Consider the following 14,483-nt stretch of genomic DNA (forward strand, 5'->3'; position numbering starts at 1 on the left):
GCGACCCTCGTGAGGATTAAGCGGTGTATAGAAAATGGATGGATATATTTCAGAATTTTTGACATATCTGTGTCAAACTGCACAGAAGATATTTCTGAGTTCTCTGTACTTCTAGTCATGGTTGTGCTGTTTCCATACAGGTGCAGGACTTTATATTGCAGTGAAAAATAAGGCCACGGTGAGGAAAAATGTGACAGGAACAAATAAAAAAGGGGGTTCAGAGGGTTAAGACCCAGAATGATGCACTTCCCCTCATGATTCGGTGGGTTTGCATCTTCTGGCCCCGATGCTCCCTAACAAACCTGCAGTGCCCACAGAAAGATGTGAATGAACGCAGTGCTTCCCATGTCATCGATTAGTTTAGCATCTTTTGTGAGCAAAACAAGAGCGAAGGCAGCCAAGTGTCTGTGTGTGATTTCAGGTCCTGGAGCTGCTCCATTCCCAGTGAATGGGAGAGCAGGTCTGTCAGCGCTGCATCAGAATCACAGTTAACAAACACAGGACGTCATGGAGACGTCCAGCAGCAGCAGCAGCAGCAGCAGCAGCAGCAGGAGGACAGAGACCCCTTCAAAGCACAGTAAAGATTTCAGGCCCCTGCGTTCCCTTAAAAACATCTAAAAATTCAGATGTTTTCCATCGCAGATCCTCCGCCCAGCAGGGACCTGTAAAGCTCTCAGAATTACATCAGGGGAGAAGGAGAGGAGAGAGAGAGAGAGGGAGGAAAAATTCTTCAACTATGAGAAAATTTTACTGCTCTCCTCCTCCTCCTCCTCCTCGTCTTTCTTTCTTTCCTTCCTCCTCTGGCTCTGTCCATCCCCTCCTTCAGCCGGTCAGTCAATGAGAGCCTCACAGAGCCGGACACAAACAGCAGAGAGACGCTCCGGACCAGAAACTCACCACATCTCAGACAACTCGTCTCCCAGCAGGTAAGATGATGTTTCAGATTCTGCAAAGATGCGCCAAAGTTGTCAGAAATTGTCCTTTTTTTTGCATCTTTGATCAGCTCCATTCATAAACTTTGAAAGCTGCAACATTTTCACTGATATTTTGGATGTTGCATCAACATACACAAGTTAAATCTGCAAATGATTCAGCTGCAACCATTTGCCAATTAATGTTCAAAATCAAAACAGTCTGCAGCTGATTTGATCATCTATTAATCATTGAAACAAATATTCCCCTCATTGTAGCTTTGCAGTTGGGATGATTTGTTTCCATGAGATATGAGATATTAAACAGAATGTTTTTAAGATTTTTAGCTGCCAAAAACAAACAACTTGAAGAATTTGTTGTGTTTTCTGCTTGAAACAATACAAATCTGGAAGTTTATTCAAGCTAAAAAATACCAAATATTTCCTCATTCCAACCTTGCAGTTGCACTAGTTTGTGGCTCTTCTTTGTATTATTTGATATGAAACTGAAAATTCTGGGGGTTTTGACCAGCTGATGAATTAAAATCAGCAACTTTAAGATGTTGAGGTGTTTTCTGCTCAAAATAAAAATCAATTCAGAGCAAAAACAAACAAGAAAAAGTTTCTTACTAAACTCTTTATCATGACCTGGATGACCTGAGCTATTTTGATAACCAATAATTAGTCAGTACGAAGCAGAAATACCAAATATTCCCTCAACATTGCCTTTCACTTCTGGTGATTTGTTGCTTTTATTTATAATATTTGTTGCTGAACTGAATGTTTTTTTGGGTTTTGAAGTGCTGGTTGGACAAAACAAGCAACCTTTGAGAATGTCGCTGTGTTTTCTGCTCAAAATAAAATCAATCTGGACTTTTTAAAGCAAAAAATATCAAATATATCCTCGTTGTGACTTTACAGTTGCAGTCATTTGTAGTAATACTTGAATGCATGTGCAAATATTGTGATTAATTGTTTTACAAGCTAATTTAATTTTATTTAAACTGTGCATTTGTGTTGATTGGTTGCTTTTCTTTGTAAAATATGATATTAATCTGAATATTTGGTGTTTGAACTGCTGGTTGGAAAAAACAATCAATCTGAAGAGGATTTTTCACTGTTTTCTGAGAACCAAATAATCAATGAGTTAATAGAGAAAATAAACAACATATATTAACTGACAACAAATCATCAATATCTAGTCAATGATTCAACATAAAACACTTAAAAAAATGTTTTAAATCAAACTTGTAAAATTATTTTTACACTATTTTGAACTCAAAACAACTGATAATATGTTTTTTTTGCATTAACATCTTTTGTCTAATATTGAGAACTTAAAATGCATTTGAGCAGTATACCAGTCTAATTTTTAACAATATATCTTTTGTAATCTTAAATAATCCTAATTATCTTCAAAGATATGCGAGTGCAATGACGCCAACCTGCATTATTCTTCACAAAATCAACTGAAAAGGGCGTAAAGGACGCACAGTGCTGCAGTGATGTGACAGAAACGACGCCTGAAATAAGAGACTTTCTCAGGGAAACCAGTCGGTTCGTGTCTTAAAGCTGACCATAAATTAAAAGCAAAATAAAGATGGAGCTGTTTTACAAGGAAAACTTTAGATTTTGGATGCCGTGGGTCGGGTTTGGTTTGAGGAGCTCATGCGTGCGCTCATTAAAACTTCGGCGCTGCTTCGAAAATCGATGCATATTTATGTGAAAGCTGCAAACTTTGTGAGCTTTTTCTCCTGCAGATGATTTCATAGTTTTGTGTGACCTCAGCCTGTAAAAGTCCTGCTCTGTGATGGATTCCACAGCGACGGCCTGTCTGGACGTCAGCGACTGATTCTCATTAACATCACAGCGAGTTAATTAAAACCTCATGAAAGCACCTGTAGTGGATCAGGGCATCACCTCTGAGTCCTCGCTCAGGGTCCACTTGCTTGTATCCTCTGAGTTCTCAACCAGCTTCTTATATCGTCCTCAATCTGTTCTTTTAAACCCTGCAAGAAAAGTTTGTCAAAACTCAACTTTGACAATTTATTCTTGAATCTCAATTAGTGTTTTCACATTAGTGTGTGTTACAGGTACTGCAACCCACGAGTATGATGTTTTAGCCAACAAAATTAACAACATATTAGCGTAATGTTTAAATTTTCTTATTACCATTTTGAGGCTACAGCACCTTTGAATGTAAAATTGCACATCTTTGTAAACTGTGAATGGAAAAAGTTCAGTTTAGCGAGCTAGGCTAAATGAAGCAAGCTAAGCTACACCAACATGGCAAAAGTATTTAACTACATCATAAGCTACATCAGTTTCTTCATCTTGTGTTTAATTTTTTTTCATGTGTTGCCTGCATACACTGAAAACACACAGCTAGCTAGCAGTTAGCTACGTCTTGATGTTAGCCTGCTCGCTAGCATTGGCAATAGCAGCTCGCTGTTCTCTCATTCAAAAAAAATGATTACCTCACGTATTCAGTTAAATCCTGTTAACATGTGATATTTAATGATTATCTGTTAATCTATCAATCAATTAATCCGAATGATTAAGTTTAATTCAAAAAAGCACAATGACCATTTCATTGAAGTTCATTTTGTTGTGACAAAATGTCTGTTATTGTCTAATGCAGCACAGTATGAAATGGAAACAGAGGTTTACATATTAAAGTGCAAATGGTAGAATGTTGTACAATAATAATCCAAGCTTCCATTAAACCCCTTAACAAAGAGTTTGGTCTGTGAATTAGTGAAACATGGACACGGTGGATATCTTAAAAGCACAGAGCAGCTAAAGCAGCTCCTTTGCATGTTTTTGTGTGATTGCTATCTGATTTTGGTCGTTTGAATTCTATAAAAGTCAACTGTTATCTTTAGCTCATGGATGTAGTGAATTTGTCAGACGCTGTCACAGTGAGGAAATCAAGATTTTAGCGATGCGGAGCAGCAGTTTGAAAGTGACTGCTGGTTAACATGTTTGTTCTGTTGTCTAGCATAGAAACGGAAAAATATGTCAATGATAACAGCTGCATTAGGAATTCAGCTGTTCTAAAGTGCACCGGATGGAAATTAGCCTTGTGCTAAATCCGGCGTATTTACTGCAACCTGAGATTGTACGTACATTGTCCCGTCTAAATAAACAAATACATAAATAAATAGCATATGTGAGCACAGAGAGCAGGAGAGAAACAACTGGAGTCCATAAATTACTGAATCCACAAATGACGTCATGATGCGACAGTTTTCAGTGATGTTGGCGAAAAACTTTTTTAATAAATTCAAATTTTTAAAAAAGGAAGAGATAAAAATATTGATGTCAACACATTAACAGCTTTGACGTCGCTGATTATGCCGATGAATCGTGGCAGCTCTAGTGATATTTCTTTAGACAGACAGCCGTCATTATTCCTGAAACTTACTAATTTCACCAGACAACAGCATAAAAGATATTCAACTGGAAGTAATGTTCCTTTGCTTTGGCTTTTTAGAAATGCTGCCTTCATGAAATTGTTCAGGAGCTGCAGTTTATTTCATTTGCCTGTTCTAGCATGTTGACGATTATCATTTGGTTTTTATTCGTTGACAGAAAAAGTCTAATATATCCTCCTAGTTTACATTATGAAATGTAACCTTTGATTTAATTGAGTTTTTGTTTGACAAAATTGGCTCTGACTTTTGGAATTCAGGAATAAAAGCTGCTCCCAAAAGGCAGTGGAGGGAGATCCAACAAAAACCTCTTAATGTTCAGGCTGACATCAAGATGCATTGTGGGTAGCGTAGGCACCAGGTTTTGACTTTACACTGCAGGCTACACATTGATCAAAGTGGATGTCATCATGAAACAACAAAGTTTATTACCAGCAGTTTTATTTCTGGAAGGCTGGTCTGTTTTTGGTTTTCATAAATGATAATGTGCAGAAAGAAAAGATGAGAAATAAAAGTCAAAGGTTCAGGATGCAAGTCAGGAATCGATTATCTTGTCAAGCTGCCAAAAAATGAGCTAAACACTCTCCGTACACGTCTCAGCTGGATATCTCCTGGTTATTGCTCTCTTAGTGCTGTCAGATCATCATCCAGAGCCAAGTTGGGGTGTCGAGTGCCAAGTTTGTGTTTGAACAGTTTGATCAGAAGGAGTTTGTTTTGGCTGCTGAGAGCTGAACTCGGCAGCAGACAGAGAAAATAAAAGTGAAGAGTCTTTATGGAGCGTTTGGGGAGTTTCTGTTGCCCTCCTGAGGTGCAGCTGCAGCAGCTGGAGCAGCTGTCACTGGCAGGTATTTACAAGCTAATTGTTCCCATTGAAGCCCACAGAGCAGCTCGGTAACTGGCCCAGGTCCAGACACAGATGCAGATTAAAGTGCAGATGCTGACGCCTCCTTTGTGTCGGGTCAAATTAGCGTCAGAGAAAATCGACATGTGGACAGAAGGTGTGGAAAGGTGGAGCGAGTCAGGTTCAAGATGTAGCTGCAGCAGTTTGAAGGAGGCTTTCCAGAGCTGAGTGTGAACAGAGACAGGACTTTAATGTAATTAGGAGCATCTTGTTTTCAGTAGTTAAAGCTAAAGTGCAAGACTTTTATATTTAAATGAACATTCGTTAGATTCACGCAGTCCTGATTAAAACTGTCAGCACCACCTCTGTGTTTCATAGTATGTGGGAGGTTTGAATTGGGTTTCTGCTGTGAAATTTGTGGAATATGATGGAGTATTTATAGAGGGAAAATTGAAGAAACATCCAAGAAAAGTTATATGTATAGTTCCAAAGTGCTGAATAGACAGAATCATGAAAGCAGCCATGCTATGATGTCCACCTGTGCAGTGATACTCTGCTCCCAGTGCTCCTGCAACAGTTGTAAATCTCCTTAAAAGTATTGTTCTCTAAATATGTTAAATGCCATCAGTGATGATCGATAAATCTCCTAACACTGTGTGACAACTGCAACCCTTTAACTTGAATTTCATTTTGGGGACGAGGGAGAAGTCACAGGGAGCTGAATAGGACAGGTGGACAGCAACGATGGTGCTGTTGTAATGAAAAAACCTGCATGTTTTCAGTGCATCGTGAGCATTGATTCAGTGCTTTGCGTCACAGTTCACACTGTTTGCAGCCACTGTTTTACCTCAGGACATTACGATTGAACTCTCCACTGACAGTCCAGCTCTGGGGGATTAAATCACGGTTCACAATTACATTAACATTTAAGAAAACAATGACCTGACACTCCTTCTTTTTGGATTTGATTTTGGAAACTGCAGCTTCCACTGTGAAAACTGTCGTCTCTTCTCCTGGTGGTAGCTGCAGACCCACTTCTAGTCCCCAGTGATGATCTTCCACATTAATGTCGGATCATCCCTAGCTTGTCGATGAGGGTCCTCACGGTGCTGCTTTTGCTAAAAATTGCAAATGTACACCTGCCAGTTGTCGCAAAAACTCAAATAGCACAAGTCCTAATGCTGATCAGAATCCTAACTCACAAAAGTTACTGCTTGTACTTGTTGCATAAACATGACCATGCTGCGATGCATTTGTGCACAAGAGACCTTATATTAAAGCTAATATCTGTATCCATTTTCAAGCGCTTCTCAATAACTGAAACAACAATATATCAGCCTAAATAATAAACACTTTAAATAAATACCCCTTACATTTCATCAGTGCTCTCTGGTGGAGAAACTGCATAATGACAACTCCATTTTTAGACTGCAGTATATATTGCATTTCCAGATCCAATTTCTTATCACTTACCAGCCACCAATATGAATATGTTCACATGTAACGCTGGCCCTTAGACTCACTAAGTTTTAAGAGGATCAGCTGCCATCAGCAGTGCAGCATAAACTTAGGAGCTTCAGTTAATGTGACGTCGGTGAACCTGGGTGTGACCAAATGATTGGTGTCAAATGGTTTTACAGTTTGTTTCTGAAGTTGCTAATCTTTTACTGGTTCTTACTGAGCTCTTCTTTCAGTCTAATAAAATACTTTAGGCTTGCTGTCACCTATACTGACTTCAATGTTGTGTTGCTCAGTCCTTGTCAATTATCTTAATTGGTCTTTGAAGATCACTTATAACTTCTTAAAATGAGCACCATGAGAAAACAACCTCTGCCCCTGTACTTCAGAGATATGTATTAATGCAATCATATCTCCTCCTAAAATGAATTTACTGCTCCACCAGCGGTCTGAATGACATCATGCTGTTGCTGTGGACTCGGCCCAGCAGCGGGAACTCTCCGCAGCTGCTTTCTACATTCAGACCTGCTGCTGCTGCCGAACGTGGATTTGAGAGCAGATCTGCTGAGTATTAACCAGCTTTGGTTGTAAACCTCCCAGGGGAGACGCGGGTGGTTAGATCATTGAGGGTCTGACTCATGTTTGTGGATACGCTCAGCTACTGTGTGTGTGTGAAGGAAATGTCGGGGGGAAAACTTGTGTGTGATTGTATTTATCTTTTCATGTAATGTAATAAAAGTGTGGTTCTGTGTGGGCTTTAGGTATTTTTATTGCCGTTTGGGTGAATTTCACAGAATCTGCCATTTCATTTTTGCTGTATGTAATTTAATATACACAAGTGGTGCTACTTAAAAAAAAAAAAAAGTTTGTTGTTTTTTAGGTAAATGTGTGCATTTAATAGCATGAAATCTTTTCTTAAAATAATGCCCTAGCTTGACAGAGTTGAATTTACAAGGTTGTTTAAAGGAATGTGGGTTCTATCTGTCAATCGATTTATCATTGATCTCACGCAAGATGCAAAACATCCACAAAGAGATGCAGAAAAACCACAAAGGGATGCAAAGAGACACAAAAACAACCACAAAGAGACGCAAAACAATCACAAAGACACACAAAAACAACCACAAAGAGATGCAAAGGGACACCAAAAAGAACCACAAAGAGAAACAAAACAATCACAAATAACTGCAAAACAATCACAAAGAGATGTAAAGAGGCACAAAAAGAACCACCCAGGATACGTAACACAACCACAAACAATGCAAAACAACCCCAAGCACATGTGAAACAATCAGACGTGCAAAACAACCACAAAGAGATGCAAGGGGAACACAAAGTCAACCAGAAAGAGACGCAAAACAGTCACAAAAAAGTGCAAAACGACCACAAAGTAATGTGAAGAGGTACAAAAGCAACCACAAAGAGACGCAGAACAACCCAAATAACCACAAAGAGACCGAAAGGACCACAAAATGATCACATCTGTGGTCAAAATCTTTGAAGTTATTTGAATTTCATCACACACATGCTGTCCAACCCTGTTTTCCTGTAATAAAAACTCATGGTTTCGCTGAAAACTGTGTTTTTTAATATATTTCTTACATGTCAGCTTTGTTTCTAGTTGATGTCAACGCATTCCAGCAGTTTAGATCCATTTTTTACCATCGCTGGAGTCTTGTCAGTTTGAGAAAATTACACTGAAACAATACAAACACATGTGAGCTATTTAACAGGACTATATTAAAATGTATAGTAATTTCCAGTACGTCACTCTTGGACCGCACTTAGACAGATTTACAGGTTTTATTTGTGTGTAGATTTACGGTTTATACATCCAAAGCTCTTGCAACAACAAACAAACCTCCCTCAGGCTTAATTTTGACCCTTCCGTGTGTAAGAAAACCCTAAACCAGGATCTATCTCATCAAATACTCTTTATAAACGGTGCCATATTGCCCTAAATAACCAATTAGAGTGCAACAAATATTCCAGATTGTAAGCCTTCAGTCTGATCTATGAGTTAGAAAACTGGCAGCAGGATAACAAACTACTCTTTCAGACCAAGTTACTTTTTCCGTTGGGGTTTATAGGCTGACATGCTACACTGACAGCCCCATAAACAGCTAATGGCCCCCATTTCTGCTAATTGTGGCCAAAGCTGGAGTCTGCTGAGCTGACATGAAATTAAAGTTGAGCTTAAATGTGTAATCCTGTGTCTCTTGCAGAGGGGGGAACTCTCTGGAGTACAAAGGCGGAAGGAAAGACGTCATCACCTCTGTAGTGGCAGCCGCTCCCTTTGACCTTGCAGTGCTGCTCATGCAGTCAGAAGCAGTCTGAAACAATCAGCTCAGTTTTCCTGCATCTTCCCTTTGTTCTGCTGAACAACCGGGGAGGACTTTTCCTGGTCTGACCCCAGAGATGCCTCCCTTCATCCCCTCCCTCGTCCTCGTCCTCCTCCTGGCTGGTCCGGCCCTCCTGACCCCGTCCACCTCCACAGAGTTAGAGGTCAGAGGGCAAAGGACGCCGAGGGATGCCAAGCAAGATGCTATCAAGGTGACTCAGGGGTTTGTTGGTTGGATGAATCAATGGCAGGTTAGAAGCTGACTAGACATCTAAACCCAGGATGGGGTTTATTATTTTTGAGATCTTTTATGTATTCGGTGTTTACAGACATCTCAGCGACTACATTCCCGGACATCATATTCTTTTGCTTGACTTCGTCCGGCATCATATAAAGTACTTTAATGCCTATTTACAATCTATCTAAGGACTAATTCTTGTTACAGGCAGGTGGCACCACAATTCAAGAACCTAGAGGAATTGTTTTGAGGTTCTTCTACGTCTTCTACTTCTGAGAGTGTGATGAGGTGCCACCTGCCTCCAACAAGAATTCAGACCTTTAGTGGTTCCTCACCACTGTGTTCTGTTGGGGATCCTTTTATATTCCAAATGGTTTCTTGAGGATCCCCTGATGAAAAGGTTTCAGGACCCACTTCAACGTTACTGATCTGTTATTATTATCATGGTGACTTTTTTTTACCCCCAAATATAAGAGAAAGTATTAGACAATATGGTAAACAAATTTGAGAGACTTTCTTTACATTTAGGCAAATACACTGCTAGAAGTAGTAGAACCTAGAGGAACCTTTTAAAGTTCCTCACCTTTACTGCTGTGGAGGAGCCTTTTGAGCTCAAAATGCATTCAGAGGTTAACTAAGGAACTCCTCAGAGAGGTTTTAGTGGTTCCATTTTTAACTCTTATTCTTACCATTATAAGAAGAAAAAATTGAGAAAAAAATCTTAGGTAGATTAACTGTAGTTGTTCCAAAATGAAATTGAGACTTTGGCATTAGTGCTAAAAGTCAGACAAGATCCCAACTGACTCAACTAGATGTGGCAGGGCGGTAGAATTTTCTGGTTATAAAAGTTGCAGACATCACCACCTGGAGAGTTTCACCCAAGGAAATAGTTTGTGTAGGTTGTTAACAGGTTCGGTTCACACACGAGAGCTGGAGACGTGATTCCCAAGTTATCATTTTATTTCTAACACCACCACCAGGGGATCTGACTGCCACGCTCCAGGGGCCCACAGCTCCTCACAGATACGGCGACCACCACAAGCCGGTCCAAGGCAGAGGGCGAGTGGTGCCACCAGCCAACTCTACCAAAACATTTGTTTTGTATCTGTTTTTTTCTTTTTAAAGGTTTCTCCATAAACCCCTTTGGACTTATTAGAGGTTCCTTCAGAAACCTCTTCTCAAAACTGAGCTGTTAATGGTTCCTCCAGCAGGGTTCCTTAACTATCCCCAGAATTCACTGGGGCGCTCCTAATTCTGAGAGAGCACTAACTGTCAACGAATCTGTTCAGGAGATCCTCCAAAAGCATTAATGTTGAAAATACAGTTGCAAATCATTTACCGTCTAAATGATTACGATCTCAAAGATTTATCTACAAAGTCCTGTTGACAGAGCACAGATGTGTTTTCTGTTCTGGGCTCCAGCAGGACATGTTAACTTTGGATAAAACAGAAAGTAAAAAACTATGAGCCCGTGCTCCATGAAATATATCTGTTTTTAGTAACCCTCCCTTTGGCTTTCGTTTCAGCTGAGTCACACTGAGACTATCTCTGCAGATATCTGTGTGTTGACTGACTGACTTCAGCTGTAGTAACCGTCTCTGCAGTTACTGCAGCTGTGAAGAGAAAGAGAACATGACGTCACACTGAGTTGCATGTTTGCACTGAAACACCATCTTATCAAGGAAACACTCTGGTACCTGCTTACCTTTGTTTAGTTTGGCTACAAAATGATGTACCCTCTGAACTACAAGAAGTTTCTGGGCGTTTTCTGGTGCTGTCATATTTTCATTCACTGTGATATAAAGTCCTGCACCTCTATGGAAACAACACAACCATGTCTACAAGTAGAGGAAAATCCAAAATTGTTTCTGTGCAGAATGACAGACAAAAAAATGTTGGAGCAAATAATTATTATTGTTTTATGTTTGATTGTGTTTTTTTTTTTGCAGATTTTAGAATGACTTGATTTTGATGAAATATCACAATTTTAAGCTTAGATCTGATTAATTATTGCAACTGAACCACACATCACAGATTGCTGAATAGCTGAATGACCATCAGAAAGAACTATTCTTTCTGTTTTTACAGCTTCTGGCTGAAAAACGGGGACATTTTGGCGATTTCTTTTCCAAAGCTATCACACCTGGTCATCAAACTTACTTTGTGACACCAGGGTGACATCTTTAAGCATTTACGATATAATCAATATTATCAAAGAAACAAAGAAAAAACAATCGAGTTTGCAGTTCTGCTTGAGTGTTTGAGGTTGCTGTCTTTCTACATAAGAGAGTACAAATTATGTATGTATAGTAGAGAGCAACACATAGGTAGAGTTTTCTATGCAGAGCAGAACAGGTAAGTCCCATTCAAAGGGTGAGATTCTTTAAAGAACACAATGTATGAGTTTGAGTCCTTCAGGGGAATGACTAACCACTAAACTAACCATTTAAAATGCAAATTAAAAACAACTTCAGGAATTTGCCTCCAAACAGCAAAACTGATAAAAGAGCTAAAAGAAGCTCGACAATCCTGAAATGTACAATATGTGTTTTGATTTATGTGTCCAGGATGCTAAGCTGCTGTTTTCTGTAAATTTAAGGAAAATAAGTTGCATAAATATGAAAAAACAATGTCCTAGTTGTATTTAGCTACGTTTTTAGACTGCGGTTGGCCTCAAAGACATGCAACAGGTTTGGTCTTGAAATATGTGCAGCCCAGGAGTCGAGATGCAAATAAAACACGACTCATTTTAGTGCAACCTAAAGTTGGACTTTTTCCATCGTTGCAGGTGGTGATCTCAGAGGGCTGCGCCAATCAGGGCGATTCATCTGACGGGAGCCAAGGAGGTAAAAAAATCTGTTGATCTGACATGTTTGAAAGACCACATCATCAGTCAGAGTTGTGATTTTTGAAATATCAACATACATCAGGTCAGACTGCAGAACATGACCAGGAGCTGGCAGCTTGTCCTCACTGTTCAGCAGCTTGTTTCTGTTTTTCACAGGTAAAGAAATCGACCTGACTCCAGGTTCTCCTCTGGTCCTGACCCATAAGATCAAACTGGTTCCTTCAGGTTCGGGTTCTGGGTCTTGTGGCTGCGAGGCCGACTTCGCTGCCCTGCGGGAGCGTCTGGAAAGGCTGGAGAGGGAGGTGTCGGCTCTCCGGGAGAAATGTGGAGGACCCGAGGGAAACTGCTGCACCTCTAAGGAGAGCAAAGGTAAAGCCAGATGCTTGTTGTTGGTTCTCTCTACAGTAATGCTCTTGACTAAATGAACAGCAATCAGTGTAAAACTGGCTACAGTGGAATTTTTTATTATAATAGTGCCCTCCTGGCAAATTTTTTTTAGCAGCAGAAGACAGCAGAAGAAAAACTTGAAAAGCTCTCTACACTCCCTGTTCAGCTCAGTTAGAGACCAACTGATGAACAAAGAGGAATATCTAGTCGTAGTAAAGCCATATATTTCCCATAGGAGCTGGAGGAGACCAAAATCAGAGCTAAAAGAGAGAAAATTAGGGAATTCAGCGGCAGTTTGCCACCAAATTAAAGAAACCAAACTGCAAGATGATAACATATCACACCTATAACATAAAAAAAATTCAGTTCTGGCAGAGCAGTAGAAGAGCGACTCAACTTAAACTCGTCTGCTGTAAAACTAAACTCAAAGGCAAAAGCGGAAGTGGTGACCCAAAAATAAGAATGTCCACTGCCTTAAAATTAAACTCTCGCTGTGGGCTCATTTCCCACTGCAGTATAAAGTCCTACACCTTCACAATAAGAGCCTCATAACTTTGCAGCATCGTTCCATTAGTTTCCAGGAAAACATGCTTAAAAAGCAGCCACACATGCATATTTTCCTCATTCGATCTCACCTGCATTTTGTCTGTGTTCATCAGATTGTGTCCTTTGTGGCTAAAACACTGTTTTGTATTAACATAGTGTGTTACAAAGGTTCAGCTGCTGCATGTTTTTGCATCCTGATCCTGCTCTAATTTTAAATGTTTTTTTTAATGAAAATTTGCCAAAAACAAAAGTGAAACAAAAGTGTTTTCTTGACTTTTAAGAACTCAGTAGACCCCAAAAAACTTAAACAGAGTAATAAATAATATTAATAAGGAACAAACAACAGCAAAAAGACAGCCCGCCTCAACCAAAAATAGTTTATTTACTATATGTTTGCACAATACCTCTCTGGAATTATTGCTGCTGTTATTTTGTCTGTAAATCTTGATTATACTTTTAATTCACACTATTAGAGTTTATCCGGTAACTATCATATTTTAAGCTTTTCAACAGTCAGATTATGGAGCCTGTGGCTGTAGAAAAGACATTTTTAATCTCAGTCAGGCTTTCCTGGCTAAAAAAAACCCAACACACACAGGCTTTACAAATTGAAAATCACAATGTGGACACTCCTTAGTTTTAAATAAATAAAGCCGTGCAATAAAATTCCACCCACTCAGTAGTCACGCTCACAAACACTTCTACAGACCAGACCTGTGAACCAAAAAGACTCATGAACTATTCAGAGTACTTGCTCATCTTTCTAGAAAACCCAGATGGACACTGACGTCAGTTTCTGAGCTTTTTCTCACTTATGTCACATGTAATTTGTCAAATATAATGAGCAGGTACTGACTAACTGTAGCAACTAACACTTCCTCTGGTTCCCTCATATGAAGCTGCAGAGGATTTTCATGGAAATATCCTGTAATTTACACTTTGGTGAAGCTAATTTTTAGTGTGTTGTGAGGATTATATCCAGGAAATTAGCCAGAAAACACCTGTAAAACAGAGGGTCACCCAAAAATCAAGCTGGCATTAATTGAGCACAGATGACACGAGAGAGGTGAGGCTGAAAATGTTCACTTGGTCAAAGAAAAAAACTCCTGCAGCAACAGAGAGAGATCTGAGGTTTCTCCTTTCAGGCTACTGAGAGAAAGAAAACTCATAACCGACTAACTTCTTTGCATGTTTTTAGAGTTTGAATAGAGTTTCATCTGCTGCATGTTTTGATGAACAGTTAATCTTCTCCTAAAAAAATAGATGCTGGAAATAAACTTCAGGCAAAATTAATTCATTGAACTCAGTGTTGCTCCAGAAAAGATCCTAACACAAGATTAATCAAACAAATCGTAAACAGGAAAAAATATTTTTAATAACCTTAAATTTGCCTTTTTATTTTACACATTTTTCTGTATTTTTGAAATTTTGAAAAATATTCATAAGATTACAAATTAGAATTCATGTGTCTTATGTGTA

General features: G+C 39.3%; 1 protein-coding gene across 1 annotated transcript in view; it reads left to right on the plus strand.

Annotated features, from left to right (window-relative positions):
- Positions 1-11,904: 11,904 nt before the first annotated feature.
- Positions 11,905-14,483, plus strand: part of tnxbb (tenascin XBb) — a 53,354-nt gene continuing 50,775 nt past the window's right edge. Inside the window, exons 1-3 of the mRNA XM_008299743.1 lie at positions 11,905-11,913; positions 12,012-12,069; positions 12,228-12,440. Coding sequence (XP_008297965.1) covers positions 11,905-11,913; positions 12,012-12,069; positions 12,228-12,440 — 280 coding nt within the window. The remainder of the gene's footprint in view (positions 11,914-12,011; positions 12,070-12,227; positions 12,441-14,483) is intronic.

The sequence above is a fragment of the Stegastes partitus genome, unplaced genomic scaffold (genome assembly GCF_000690725.1).
Source record: "Stegastes partitus isolate 25-593 unplaced genomic scaffold, Stegastes_partitus-1.0.2 Scaffold1453, whole genome shotgun sequence".
Classification (NCBI taxonomy): Eukaryota; Metazoa; Chordata; class Actinopteri; family Pomacentridae; genus Stegastes; species Stegastes partitus.